The 15,002-nt window shown below is 44.1% G+C and overlaps 1 protein-coding gene across 4 annotated transcripts in view; it reads right to left on the minus strand.

Moving 5' to 3' along the window:
- Nucleotides 1–14,985, minus strand: part of dock11 (dedicator of cytokinesis 11) — a 52,715-nt gene extending 37,730 nt beyond the window's left edge. For 2 of the 4 annotated variants that reach the window (XM_076033966.1, XM_076033963.1), the window contains exons 1-9: nucleotides 14,673–14,982; nucleotides 7,848–7,964; nucleotides 7,093–7,182; nucleotides 6,442–6,524; nucleotides 5,931–5,997; nucleotides 4,243–4,338; nucleotides 3,228–3,362; nucleotides 2,113–2,296; nucleotides 1,219–1,298 (exon numbers count right to left, since the gene is read on the minus strand). In XM_076033966.1, coding sequence (XP_075890081.1) covers nucleotides 1,219–1,298; nucleotides 2,113–2,296; nucleotides 3,228–3,362; nucleotides 4,243–4,338; nucleotides 5,931–5,997; nucleotides 6,442–6,524; nucleotides 7,093–7,182; nucleotides 7,848–7,964; nucleotides 14,673–14,777 — 957 coding nt within the window. In that variant the 5' untranslated portion in view covers nucleotides 14,778–14,982. Of the gene's footprint in view, nucleotides 1–1,218; nucleotides 1,299–2,112; nucleotides 2,297–3,227; nucleotides 3,363–4,242; nucleotides 4,339–5,930; nucleotides 5,998–6,441; nucleotides 6,525–7,092; nucleotides 7,183–7,847; nucleotides 7,965–14,672 lie in introns of all 4 variants that reach the window. The other 2 variants (XM_076033965.1, XM_076033967.1) reach the window with 2 other exon arrangements.
- Between the last annotated feature and the right edge of the window lie 17 nt (nucleotides 14,986–15,002).

Here is a 15,002-nt window from a genome sequence, read left to right on the forward strand (position 1 = left end):
TATCACGTCACTTTTATTTCTCATCAATTTACGGGACTTGGGATCGATGGTTTGGTTACATTTATATTTTATAGCAGAAAAAAAGTTTAGCCGTTACAATGAAACAGTCTGATCTGCCTCTTGGCGAGAAGACGAGTAGTCGTAGACATAAGGGGAGAGAGAGAGAGAGACAGAGAGAGAGAGAGAGAGAGAGAGAGAGAGAGAGAGAGAGAGGGAGAGAGAGAGAGAGAGAGAGAGAGAGAGAGAGAGAGAGAGAAGGCTCTTTTAAGAAAATAAATCAAAGCCTCTGGTCACAGTAAGAGCTCTTAATGTCTCAGCCTCCCTCCTCCTCCTCCTCCTCTTCCTCCCCTTGTTTCTGATTGGCCTGAAGACATGTTCCAATGATCTTTTGCTCAGAGTCCAGGTGGGGGGTAGGGGAAGGGGGTTCATGTCTGTGCTGAGGCGGCCTAAAGCACACACGCGGCCATTCTGCGGCACAGAGCGCTTTGTTGTCTGCGCACAGGTCTGAGTTTACAGGCATATTAAAGCAGCGCAGCCGCCCCAGAAGGAATGCTGCCCTCACTCAGGTCTACGGGAGACAGAAGCAGCCTCATGAGCGGAAAATAGTGCAACAAAGGGCTTCCGTCATAGAGAGTTTGGAAAAACAGAGAGAGAAATAAAGGAAACTAGTCGCTATCATAAATTTTCCGACGTGTTTTGCTGCAGGTAGTCAGCTTCATTTCATTTCACTGACTTATTACGTTGAAAAAATGGGGCTCACTATTAAAATTTAGGGTCGAGAGACAGCAAGTTCTGTCTTTCTCTCCTTTTGAATTTTCCCTCCATCTGAGCCTACTCTCTACATCTGAGTCTCTCACCCCAACTGACTTCACTACATCCATACATCTCCTCATTGGTCGTCCTCTAGGCCTCCTGTCTGTTCCTACCTCAGCATCCTTTGACCAATTTATTCAATGTCTCTCCTCTGGACAAATCCAAACCATCTCAGTCTGGCCTCTCTGGCTTTATCTCCAAAACATCTACATACGTTTTCTCTCTGATGGACTCATTCCTGATCCTATCCAGTTAGTTCTCTGCATCAATTAATTAGTTTGAAGCTGAACATTTTATTTAAATCTGAGGAGTTAATTTGACCCTGTTTTTGACACTATAATTATCATTATTTTATTAAAGCTGTTAAGGTAGCTGCCCGGTTTAACAATACCTTGCCCAACATACCTTCATCAGTTCTGGGTGTAAGCTCCTCCCCAGGCTCTCAAGCAGGCTTTCTCCCCTGCCCTGGCTGGAGGTGTCATCATCTGATGGAATACGACAATTAAAACCCATATGAGGTGTGAAGGTAATAACAATCTAGACACAGCCAGAATAAGCATACATCATCTAGTGCTAATTTCAGGCCCAGTAATGGAATGGCTACCAAGGGACTGGCTCTTTTCCTTCAGTGCATCAACATCTAGGTGATTTAAATCTCAGCTAAGGTTATTGAGTTGCTGCCGACGTTAAAAAAAAGAAAAAAAATTGGTCCGAGAAGGTAGATGCTGAAAAGATGATTGCTGAAGAAGCAAAAAGTTTTTAAAAAATTGGACAATTAATAAAATCAATAAAAAAGCCTTTAATAAGCCTCAGAATTTTCAGCTTTTATCTTAAATACAGAGGTGAACCTCTTCCAGTGTCACAGCTTTACTATTACTATTCCCTATATGTAAACAGTAAAAAGGAATATTTTACAATGAAAATGAATATTTTGAACTTGGTTCACTGTAAAAGTGAAGGATTTATACAAATCCATCCACCACTGCAAGTGCACACTTTAAATATGCTGCTAAATGAAGCATGGGGTGTAAAAATCCATTCAATTAAACCATTATTGGTTTTCTATTGTCAGTTTTCAATTAGCTGTGGCACAGTGGTTGACACGGTCTTACAGTTGCTGCTTTGCTTCCTACCCGAGTTCTTTCTGTGTGGAGTTTGCATGTTCTCGCTGTGTCTGTGTGTGTGTTTTCCAGGTACTCTGGCTTCTTCCCACAGTCCAAAGATATGCATATTACTACAATTATGAGTGTGTGCGTGTTGAGTGCAGTGAAAGCAGCGGCGGATGGCATTGTTACCCACCGAGCGCACAGTCCAAGGTCTCGGGACCGTTCCTCTTGTCCTGGATGGCCTCAGTGCTGCTCTGCAGGGCCAGCTTCAGGGTGGCCACCCACTCTTCCATCTCTGCCTCACTGTCTGCAGCCAGGAAGTGGCTGTAACGGTCCTGCATCTTCAGCTCAAAACCATTGCGCCGCATCTTAGGACTCTAAGAGAAGAATTGTATGAACTTCGATAAACTTGTATGAAGTAAAATATTGCACCTCCATTTTTAATATATGTCCCAATTCAGGTATTATAAGTAAGCCATCATTCCATTAAGAATTAATTTTCCTTTCAGTTGTGGCGAAAAGAAGAAGCGACTGTAGCTAGCTTCCACTAAAGGACCCCAAATAGATGCAAGAGCCAAAGTGCTTCTACAAGAGATTAGCATGGATGCTAGTCAAGCATAGAGTGACTAGTGTAAAACTTCAGCCTTAAGCAGTCGCTTCAACTGGCAGTAGAAATCTAGTAGGTCTGCGTGAAGGTGATAGAAAATGTTTTAAACACATTTTCTATGAGGTCACAACTGGAAGCAAATTCATTTAGCAAACCTTTGATCTGGTTGCCAGGATAATGTATTATACTAGATTGGGGAAGTGATAAAAAGCTGCCAGTGCACCAGCAATATGCTTGGAGAGATGGATTCAAACCAAACCAATAAAAACAGACAGCCTGTACTGTACAAGACAGGCCGCACATGTGAAAAATACTGTATTTCACCTTTTTCTGCACCGAAACTCACAAACTGGAATCAGTCTCCTCACTCCTCTAATTAATCTTCCAAACGTCTTCATCGAACTGAAAGCTTCCTGGCAGCCTGTCTGCTGAGCACAGACTGGAATGAGGTACCAGCCTGTGCCACGAGCCAATCCCAGCAGGCTCTCGTAATCTCCCAAAAAACCTTGCTTTGAATCAGTGGAATGCAGTAAATCTATCCAATCAAAATGGCCAAAGATCTACTGGAGTGTGGCGAGACAAGGAGACACGCTGACTTTCATGGAGGTTCAAAGTGCGAAGAAAGATGTGAATCTGAGGCCCGGGCAGATTCAGACGCAGATCTACAAAGGAAAGCAAGAGTTCTTTATAGGTTTGTATACCTGAACAATGTCTATGCAGGAGTCCAGGTAGATGGATCCTTTAGTCTCTTTGCAGTTCTTCTCATCCTTGTAGGAGTTTAAGATGTAGGAGCCGTCCGGGAGCTGAGACAGGTAGAAGTACCTCCTCTTAAAAACCTGCAAGTCACAGCAAGTCGTAGCAGTTGATTTAGGAAAGTACAGAAAATCTGAAAGACAGGCAGGATTTTAAGGACCTATGAAATGCAAAATGTATCAATCTACTTTATTTATTTAGCTTGCTCCAAATGTGTGCTGAAACACACAGTTTTGTGAGTCAGAAATAACAAATATTGGGTGTATAATACCCACACTGGACCCATCAGCTCTCCCTGTACTCAGATAAGTGCTTTCAACTGGCTGTCAGCATAAAACCAGCACTTGCTTGGCACAAACTCTGTCCTTCTGCTTTAAACGTTTCTCTGTCTCAGTCTGGGTTCAGACATTAAAAAAAAGAAAGAAAAATAATTGTGGTCTGATGTTGGTTACTGACTCAGTAGGGAACCTACAGACCGAGCGTCACTCTTGTAACGGAACACATTGTTTTTTGCAGGACGGATAAATATGAGGTTTTGGGATTATTGCAAATTTTCTTATAGCCAAAATCCCTATACTGTAGTCACACAAGTAGGTACGTTCCCTTTAATTATCAGTGGCTGTTGTTTTGAGATTAGGGATCAAAGACAAAAGCTGCTAAACAAGCAAATGCAAAACGCTCTGGTCACATTTCACTTAAGTTAACATTCAGAGGAGCAACAAATCTGCCTGTGTGGGATATTGTTTTATCAATAGCGATATAAAATGTAGCATTGTGGGAGATAATAAATCAGGAGATGAGCAACAGAAAGTGTGAAGGGAAGAAAAGATCAGCTAACCATCATCTTGGCTTGATTGGAAATTCTTTTTTTTTTTTTTTTTTTATTGTTGTTGTTGTTTTGCTGTTGCCTCAACATTTGCTACTGCGTTGCATGAGTAACACATAGTCGATCTGATGACTCACCCTCATGGAGACAGACAGGCTGCTGTTGATGTTGGCTTTCTGAAGCCAGCCCTGCTTCATGATGCCTCCCCTCTGGGAGCACAGCGATGCCGAGTCCTGGCAGTCACAAACATTATCACGCGGGTTAATTCGGGCTGACAGCTCCTTCATTTTATTCATTTTTTTCATATTCATTCAGATTCTGGTCTCTGCTGGTGTTCATTGCCTCAGTTTGGTTGGCAATTGTACTCCCACGGTGCCAGTTACTCAGGGGAATATCTTTTGGTTTTTCGACTTCAGTATTTCCAACTCATAAACATAACAAGACAGTTCATCATTACCGCAGAAAACACAAATATTCAACACAAGCATCCTGACACTGGCTCACACATGCAGGAATCCACAGGACGAGGAGCTTCAATTAACTTAATGTAAGCTGGGAGCATGGCATGTACTCCATGACGTTGTGGGACCTTGAATTATGGCCTTGTGGTAGAGCGTGTCTGCGAGCCAAAGTCAAGTTGCGAGTTCCATTCACGTCTGACCGTTCTTGTGATTTATTGGTGACTTTTGGGAAGCAATGTGCAACAGTTACTGGAAAATAAGGGGCTTAAATGACAACTTCAGAAACAAACAAATTGTAAAAGACTCAAAGGCATCACACTGGAGACAGAGCTCAAGGCTAACACCTGTTATTGGTCATTTAATATGCAAATTTCATTGTGTCTCTAAGTCCCTTGGTGAAATCTCAAGAAACGAGACACGGCCATTCCTTATTTCATTGGCTCTCCACACTTTTCGCAAAAGTGTGTCCAAACAAACAATCAAAGGATGGAGCTGAAGGATCTGATCATTGAGCACGACGCACTGAGAAAACGAGCAGCGTGCAAAAGAAGATGCCTGCGGCCATGGCGGCACGTTGACTTGCGGTTTGTGTCAACAATTCAACAATGACATCTGAGTGCCGTTTCGTCCTCTGCCTGCCGGCCCGCCTGCCTGCCTGCCAGCCCGCCAGCCTGCCTGCCACGCCTCTCCGTTCCTTCCAAGCTTCACCCATTAATCTAATTGGTCGGCTGCATGCGGCGGCTTACGTCCCTGCGACCTGCAGCAGCAGCAGACGCCACACCCTCACATCTCCAATGCCAGAGCATTTGGCTCTGTTACATAATGTCCCTGATAGCATTGCTATTGATCTAGTTTGATTGCGCTGTAAAAGGGTATATAAATAGAATAGCTGTGCTACAATGTATCTTCTTGACATTGGAAAACTGTGCACATGCGGAGAATAGCTGACATTTATGCAGGCCATACGTATTCTCTCGATATTAAATGTTCAACCATTAGATAAAATAAAGCAGGCAAGTGGTAAGTAAAAAAAATAATAAAGTACAGAAATCAGGCTCCACTTGAACCCCGTCTGGGAAGCACGACAGCAATCATGCTCCTTAAATGAAGCCCTCTGTCTTAGATAATCGGCATCCGGCGTGAGGGGAGGAAGGAGCAGGATCGATGGGTGCTATTTATAGCCCGCGCAGGGCTGCTGGTTCGTGTCTGAGGGTTCGTGCACTTAACTGACCACATGAGTGAGACACCACTCACAATGCGGTGGCCACATTAGCTGCATTTATTGCACGCTTTCCTGGTAAAAATCTGCGTGGCCCAGTGGATCAAAAGGAAAGTCAAACATTCCCAGTGGCTCCCCTGCTCACCTCATCCTTGGCGTCTTCATCGATCTCGAAAAGGTGGGCTGGCAGCTTGTCCGTCTTCAGGCCTTTGCTGTAAAAACACACGCAGTCGGGATCTTTGAGAGAGAAAAAACTGCACCTCCTTCGGCAGCAGGGTCTGCTACATCTCCACGTCTCAAGTATTTATTTAGCAAAGCACCACATCTGCACATCTTGCACCGACCCAGTTGCTGTGTATGAATCTGTTGGTCAATAAATCTCATCCCAGTCGATGTGTTATTGCAATAGAAGGCTTTGTTTCTCTGCCTTTGGCTCCACATTTTGGTTCAAGGAAAGGTTAAAGTGATAACGACCATACGAAAGGACGTTATTACAATCGAGAAATCAATTTGGAACATCTGGGCCGCAGCTGCAACCGCAAATTGCTGCCATCTTCATCTGAGCAGAGTAAATCTCTCGGGTACATCATACTTACTCGGCTCCGAGTTCTCTTCAGCACAGATTCAAAAGTCAAAGAGTGCAAAATCTTTCTTACCTTGGCAACATGCGGAAATCGCCAGAGTAGGCCTCGTATTTGTAGTTGATGACGTGCCAGTCGGTGTTGTACATCTTGATGCACTGCCAAACAGGTCAGCACACACAGAGCCGGATTAGGGGCAGTGGAAAGACTCAGATATGACTGAAACCCGGCACATGGCTCATTTGTCTAAAGACAGACTGAAAGGAGGATGCAGCGACTGGCTCCAGCTTGCTATCGCTTATTGAAAAGGCCAAAATAAGAGGCCCACGAGTCCACCGTCCTGCCACACAACTCTTTGTATCAGCCTCAAGATGGCTACCACCTCCTGTATATAAATTCCTGTCAAACTCCAACAGAGATTCTCTGAATGACTTAAACTGAAAGGATCGTTTTTTGTAGATGGTGAATAAGCATGACTCTCTCTTAACAAGCCTTGTGCAGCTGCATCCACACTGAACGTCAGTCACTGGAGCAGTTTAAGGATCAGTCATTGGAAGGCCGGTTGACCAGCCGCATATCAGAGCGCCGTTCCAGACAAGAGTTTGTGCTTCACTGCTTATTCCACCTACTATCATGTGTTAAGTAGTGTCCTGGAAATGTCTGTGTTTCCTCCGTGAGATTTCAGGGATCATGCCACACGTATTGTTCTGTGTCTGACTATAGTACCTCTTTGGCAAACAGGCTCCTGGCTTCCCACTCTGCATTCTGTGGCACCGAGGGAACAACCGTCCTCCTCTGCCGGGCGATCTGGGCCTCCTGCACACAAACAAAAGGGAGACACACAACAAATATGCAACTGAGCCAAAGGTACAATGTGATTAATTTTTTCCCCCAAGGTTGTTCACATGATGATTTATGTGCACCTGCTTTCTGATTCATGTGCGAACAGTCCCCATTTCTGAAGTGACCCACATGATAAGAAAAAGAGGTGCCGTAACACACAGAACACCGTCAATATGGAGGTAAATATGGATGCTACTCATGTCAGCGTGTGTGTGTCACTTTTGAATTGGAGCTGCCAAAACTATGACCAGGGGATACTAAGAAGATTTGGCTTTCTTCTTACTGACTTCCTCCATCAACATTATCGACCATGCTTCTAGCCTAAGCATGCAAACCCATCAAACAGAAGTCGCATTACAAAGCATCAGATTTTTTTTTTTTTTTTTTTTTTAAACAAGGACCACATAGGAAACTGGCCTGGATCTGCTTTGTAAAAAAGAAAAGAAAAAAGAAATGCGCATTTCAGACTGTCATAAAAATCACACACAGGTCACACTTAGATAAAAGTCATATTCAGGCCACGATTGCCTGCAGTGTCAAGCAGATCCATGGGATAACAGTTGCCGACTAGATAAGAGGAAGTGGGTGACAGAAGGCCCAGAGGGCCCAGCGGGGAAGGGATGAAGGAGGGGACTCACCGAGACATCGTCCACAGGGCACAGCAGCAGGTCTCGGTGGGGGTCACTGTGGATCTGGGCCTTTCTCTGAAACACCACGGCCTCGTAGTCCAGAGGTTCGATGATCTTTGGTTGCTCCTGGGATGAAGACAGAGAGGCTGAGCACCCATATATGCATGCATACCCAAAAATACAAGCAAATTTTAAACAATGATAAGTGATGATGATTAGTGCCAAAAGGAAAAAAGGGAGGAGTTAAACAATTATCAGAGAAATAAAGCATAAATAACAGTAAAAGATTTTTTTTTTTTTTGAGTTTTAGATACACTTCATAACTTCCTGTTTTGAGTTTCATATGGAAAATAATGATATAAATAAAAAAAAACATGAAATAAGAAGCACCAATCCATAACTAGGACCAGATGTGATCACAAGCTTTGAAAAAAAACTAAACCACTTGGAACAAGTTTGAATTAATTCCAAGAAAGTGGCACATTAAGCTGAGGCTAAGCGGTGATGATGTTGATGAACAGCTTAAGCGAAGCAGCCTTGGGCTGAAGACACCAAGCTGTTCAGACCTGATCAGCTGTGATGTGACACATTGCTTGAGCCGCTGAGCAGAGAGCAGAGAGCAGACAGACTCCACAGGCAGACCTGCTGCAGCTGGAGCCTGGAAGTGGTCGATTCCACCTTGTCATATTTTCCTTTTAGGGCCACACAGCTGAGGTGCACAGCCTGTTTTCCACCCCTGAGCGCGAGTGAGCCAATAACACATTTACGTAGGAGTTTCTCTGCGTTTACCCACAATGCTTGCAGTTTTTTCCTTTCCATCTACCAAGTGAACCAACCAAGTACCAACTGAATGTAAAACTCTCTCTGGCCTTATTTGGTGACTCTGTAAGCTCAAGGCAACTTTTTTGTGTTCAGGAAGACATTCAAAACACACTTTGATCAACTATCAAAATTTTAGCTCCTATGGTCCATCGTCACAAAAGTAAAGATCAATATGTTGTCTTGTGCATGTTTAGATAGGAGGAAAATGATGAGATAGCAAATTAACTCGTGGCTGGAGGACTATAACCTTGGAGAGATGTCAATCAAGTATCAGGGTCTTATGTGATCACACGGTCTGACTTCCAGAGCTACATATTTTAACACATAGCTTAAAAAGAATGGACTTTGGGACATGTTATTGTGAGAAAACTTTGGCATATTTTACATCAAATAAGGCCTTCAAAAAGAATATTATTTTTTATTTGCAATCTAATGGAAATATTCACATGGTTTTCATGTCATGTCATTCAGGGATCTTCATAAGATTACAATTTTCTTTGTTATTTGTTTTCTGACTTAAAATACTTCAACTAACTTATCTTTCTTGCATATATTGTTTTTTACCTTTTAGCTTCCACTAATCTTTCCACTGGGCACAGCTGAGTAGAGAACAATGTTTTTCTTGAGTTTCCTTCGATTGCTCTTTTATATTTCCTTCTTGAATATCATACAATCATTATAAGAGCCACTAAAGACAAGAAAGTTCTCTCTTTCCATGTTCTCTGACCAAAAACTTTGGCGCCATGGAGAACGTTGCCGCAGCATACGCACGCGCTCCACAACATTTCCACCAGAGCCCTCGGTGTCTGCACGTCGCACGCGTAAACGCTGCGTTGAGCAAATCTTTTGCTCTCTTATGGAAGAACAACCTTCTAGGCCTTTTGTGAAGTCGAAAAGGAGCAGCCCTCAGCAGCGGCGCAACGACTCGACACCTACGAGTCTGCTGAAAGCATTACATGTGGCTGTGCTGCCCGTGCACACGCAGCGCAGCAGCTCCGCTTCCTGTCATGTGCACGCCGCTCAACCGCAGCGCTATGGTTTCCGAGGGTGACAGCACATGGTAGCCGGCCTGCAGCACTGATCGGGTTACAAAGCCAAGGAGGAGTGCAAAGGGAAAAGGAGAACGAAAGACAGAGCGAGAGAGTTCTGCTTTCAAACAGGAGAGCCTGCAGTCAACGTCAGACTCTCTGTATTGAGAAATGCAAAAGTCGCTAAAAGGATGTGACCTAACACTTTGGGTGTAGCTTCATGATGCAAACCACATTTCAGCCCTCACAATGTTCCTCACACCCTCCACGCTGTGCAAATGTGTGCAGTGGTGACGGTAAAGGCAGCAAAACTTCTATTTCTAGTTGTGGCTTCTTGCTGCAGCGTGAGGTGAGGCCCTTGCACCTCATATTGGCATGGAAGGGTCATTATTATTATACACGGTGGATAAGCAGCGCACCAATGTTGACGCACTGCATGAGTTGTGCGCAGTGAGGGCGCATCTGCACTGTCCCACAGCTGACCTTCACAATGCTCCAATCTCTGTGGTCTTGTCAGGACATCGCTGCTCATCAGAAGGAAGAAACTGAACCTCACTGACCTCCGTCTGCACCATCACTGCACTTCTCTTTCACAGCAGAGGTTATTACACTGCCAACTGATCCATTTGCATTTAGAAGATCAACGTTTAAAGTTCATGTAAAAATGTACTTAATGGGAAATGGTATATGGACTTGATGTCCATTTACTATTTACCATGAAAATTTTCACAAATCTCATGTATTTATCTCACCTATCCATCTGGTAAAAGGCCCAACCCACCATTCTGTTAAATTAAACTTGACCAGTCAGACTTTTTATTGCTAGTTTAGCCCGCTTGTTGATTCAAGGTGTGATAACAGTTGGTGTGTGCCGCTGTCCTGCTGTTAGTTAGTGACACACGCCCTTGCTGCAAGATTTCAGGTTAAATGCTTTGTGAAACAGAATACAATGTGTCCCGTGACTCTGAGCTCAGGAATAAGCGGGTATTAAAAAAATTAGCGGATGAATACGACATGCATAGACTGTTGTAATATAGCAAATTTGCCCCATGACCCAGAATGGATAAACATGCACCCTACGCACAAATGTCATAACTAGTCATAACACTCTCAAGGAAGAGGGCCTAATGAGACATGATGCTTTCAACTGTTGCAACAAAAACTCACAGGCCAATTCATTAAGTAAAATGCTCAATGACTTGATGACAAATACATAACCAGCCAATCAATCAATCAATGTATCGGCAACTCAATGCATTTTGGCGTTTGGACGTGGTGAAGACAACCTGCTGAAATCCAAAGCGAGCATCAGAAATGAAGGGGATTTAAGTGGCTTTTTAACGTGAACATGGCTGCTGGGTGTGTCAATAACTGCTGATCAGCTGGGATTTCCACACTGGCACAACCATCACTGGGGTTTACAGGAAATGGTGTGAAAAAAGAGAAAATATGCGGTGAGTTGCTGTTGTGTGGAGGAAAATGCCTTGTTGATGTCAGGGGTCAGAGGTCAAAATGGGAAGAATGCTTGAAGACCTGGTTATGACCAAAGCACTATATGCAGAATCCTATCTCTGAACTCACGCACGCACACACACACACACACACACACACACACACACACACACACACACACACACACACACACACACACACACACACACACACACACACACACACACACACACAAGGCCTTACATCAAACTCTTAATAAAGTTTAAGTGAAACCTACTGTCCACAGGAAAAACTAGTTCTGTTCTTGGTTCCTCTTTTAAAAAGGTAAAAATGTTGCACATGCAACGACTAAAAAAATCTTCTTCTTAAAGCTACAGTGGCATCTCCTTTCTGATCTTCGTCAGCTGCTTGTCAATGCACCTTAGCGCAACTGGCCCATCCTCTCACCTCTTCAAATGCAAGATAGGCTCAATAGCTTGGGTCACAATAAAAAAGCCACTTTAAAAACACTTCCTCTTTGGGTTTTGTTATGGAATTTGAGTGACCCAACTGCTGAGCCAAGTTACCAAGAGTGGCTTAAAAAATTGACCTCACACATGTAGATACAGTACATCTGGGGAAGTGAACCAAAAACTTCAGTAATTGTTAATATATTTTTTTTTGACCTTAACAACAGGCCATTGCACTGTTCCTCTGAAATAGAGGGAATTGCATTACGTCCCTGCTTGCTTTGTTTTTATGACTGTGTACAACAGAGTCAAGATATTCATATTGTGCTCATGTAAGAGGACGGAGCATAAACATGGTTAAAATAAAACAGGCGAGTCCTGGAAGTGCAAATGTTTTTGTATCCTGCAGGAAAAAATACAATGTCACTTGTTTGACTTATTTTGACTTTTCCTGTTTTTGCAGTACGACTGTTGCACAAGGGCACGTGGGGATGACCATGTTAAAATGATTATTGTTGCCTGTGACAACACAACACTGAGGGGAAAAAACACAGCCAGAGGCACAAAGCAAACCTTGGTCAATTAAACATTTTGAGTTTAGAAAAAACATGTTGTGAAAGCAGAATTTTCATTTCTATCTCTATTTTTCTCATACGTGGCTGCCAGTTTATGAAGTTTAAGGCTGATGGGAAGCTAGGCTTACCAACTGAAAGCAGTCTGCTGATGTGAAGATGAGACAAAACGAGGTCAGAAAGGTCAAAGATTCTAAAAACAAAATACAACCAACAGCCGCAACTGACCCCGGCTTTCTCAAAGCGAATACCCGTTACAATGATTTTTAAAAAGCAGCAAATACAACATTTTAACATATGGCGTCTAACTTTTCATCCAGAACTCCATTAATAACACAAAAATTGCATTTAAAAAAAAAAATGTCCAGAAAGCCAGGAGCTACTGGTGCCCCATGTGACGCACTTTCTGGGAAGTGCAGCCAGAAATAACTATAGGCCTAAATAGAAATGAACTTTTCGTCTTTCTGAGGAATGCAGTGACATAATAGACAGACAACGTGGGTAAAGCAAATTGTACATAATCCAGGAGCTTGAAGAGGCTCAGACTGTCATTCTGAACAATCAATAGAATATAATTACCAACTAAGCTAACTTTTCATTTGCGCAGCTTCAACCACCTACTGCTTTCTGAGACGGTAAAGATGTCTACCGTTATTTTTAACAGGGTTTTCTGTTTAACATCGAGCACTCGCTGACACGTCAGCTGACAGGCCTTCTCACAGAGCAGCTTAACACTAATTTGCCCGAGGGCTCTCTGCGTCAACATATTGGAAATTTCCGCTGCTGCGCCGTTTCTTCTCACAACTGTCTCATTTGAGGTTGAACTCGGGAGAGACGGCACGCTTGTCCTGTAGAGAACCAAGCCAAGAAACCTAACAGAGATGAAAATGCAGAGAGCATGAACGCAGTCACAGGAAGCAGGGTCACAAAATGGCCCAGGGGATCCCCACAGCTCTTTAACAAAACACTACTTGTTCTCAATTACAGAAGGCCCAGCCACTGTCATCGCAACTGTTGAAAACCTGCTGCTGCTGCTGCTGAGCAGAAGACACAAGACACACACACACACACCCACCTCTGCGGCGGAAATCCAAATCTTATCACATGATTTATCTTTTTTGCGTCACTGTCCTCGCGACGATCGTCATAAGACCGGAGGCTCGTCCCAGAGGAGCAGGAGTTTATGGCTCATCCAAACTACACTTTCCCAATCATACATTAGATGAGGATGTATGACAAAGCGGAAGGAGAAAACACAAGCTACACGAGATGAGGCTCACAGTGCCATGTTTAAGGTTTCCTTCCCAGTTTAATATCTTCATTTTTTTTTTTTTTAGACTGAACAGCCATGGATGATGAATTATCTAAAAACTACCCAGAATAATAAAAACAGCAAACTTAGCGCTCTGTTTGCAGCCCCCAGGGTTTCATCCCGTGCTAAAACGCTTTGCTGGATCTCCCACATGTTTGGAAGGGAACGCAAACAAGGCAACAAAGTGATCTCAGATTGTGGAACTAAAACGTGGCGGTGGACGTCGTCAAGCTAGGACAGGTATCAGTGAGGCATCACGTTGAAACATCACAAAGCTTTGGATCCCACAACTGCGTGTCTGAGCACACATTTTCTGAAGTGGAGACGAGATGTGGAAAAAAAAGTAACAATTGGAATCTATCCCGTCTTTTTAAGGAGTTCATTTGTAGGGAAGAGACACTAATTACTGCATAAAACACACACAAGTAGGTATGTTTTGCTATATTACAATATATGGGGCCATTAGATACACACACACACACACACACACACACACACACACACACACACACACACACACACACACACACAAACACACACACACACACACACACACACACACACACACACACACACACAAGAAATATTGCTTTATCAGCAGCATCCTTGGTGCCAAAGAAGCTGCGGGGAAAGTAGAACCAGAACCAGACTGAGGACCAGGTCGCCATCAACATGGGTCCGTTTACAAACCATTGAGAAATCCTCTGCTTTGGCCCCTTTGAATTGTCAGAATGCGTCAATTTGAGAAGGACGCGCATGAGCTGCCCTCGATGGTTCCTCGTGGCCGTTTCCAGCCGGGATAAAGAGAAACAGACATCATCATCCCGTGGAAGCCATGCTTGCAGCTGTCCAACTGGCACAGCTCCTCATGCGCCAGCACACAAAAGGAGCCGCACCGGACTGGAAACCGAACGCTCCTTGCTCGCACTCTCACACCACCTCATTATTAGAGAAAATCACCGGCGCAAACCCTAGAAAGCTGGATGCTCGCCTAGAAATGGCCTCATAATGAATTAATTCTGTTTAACAATTGCATAGAGTGTAAAAATCCACGCCGGTGATGGCAATAATGCCGTGATTTGCGTGGGGGAATTCAAGTGGAGAAACAGGAGGGAAAAAATGAAAGAGTGGAAAACATGAGTGGAGGGAGAGGAGAGCAGCAGTGAGTGGAAAAGCAGTTTCATCCGAGCCGCGCTCACCACAAGGTCCACGGAGCTCCGAACAGCCTCCGACACGCTCTGTCGTACTTCCGCGGCTGTCCCGGGTTTGCTCAGCCGCTTTGTGAATTTTCGCACCTCAGACATCGCGCCCCTTCTCTTACAATCCCTGTCGTGTCTCCCGGTGTGTGAGCATGCCGCGGGGCCGGAAGTGCCGCCGTGGGATTTTTTTTTTTTTTTTCTTCCTCTCCCCCTTTTGTGACAGCCAGATGTGAGTTGCGCGTGGAGGAGAACCAGCCAGCGGTTCGCGTCCGAGGCGGGGCCGCAGCTGCTGCTGATGAGAGGGAGGGTGGCCAGAGAGGCTCGCACGGA

This window comes from Nelusetta ayraudi, unplaced genomic scaffold (genome assembly GCF_046127955.1).
Source record: "Nelusetta ayraudi isolate G7.1 ecotype Tasmania unplaced genomic scaffold, CSIRO-AGI_Nayr_v1 ptg000042l, whole genome shotgun sequence".
In the NCBI taxonomy this organism is placed as follows: Eukaryota; Metazoa; Chordata; class Actinopteri; order Tetraodontiformes; family Monacanthidae; genus Nelusetta; species Nelusetta ayraudi.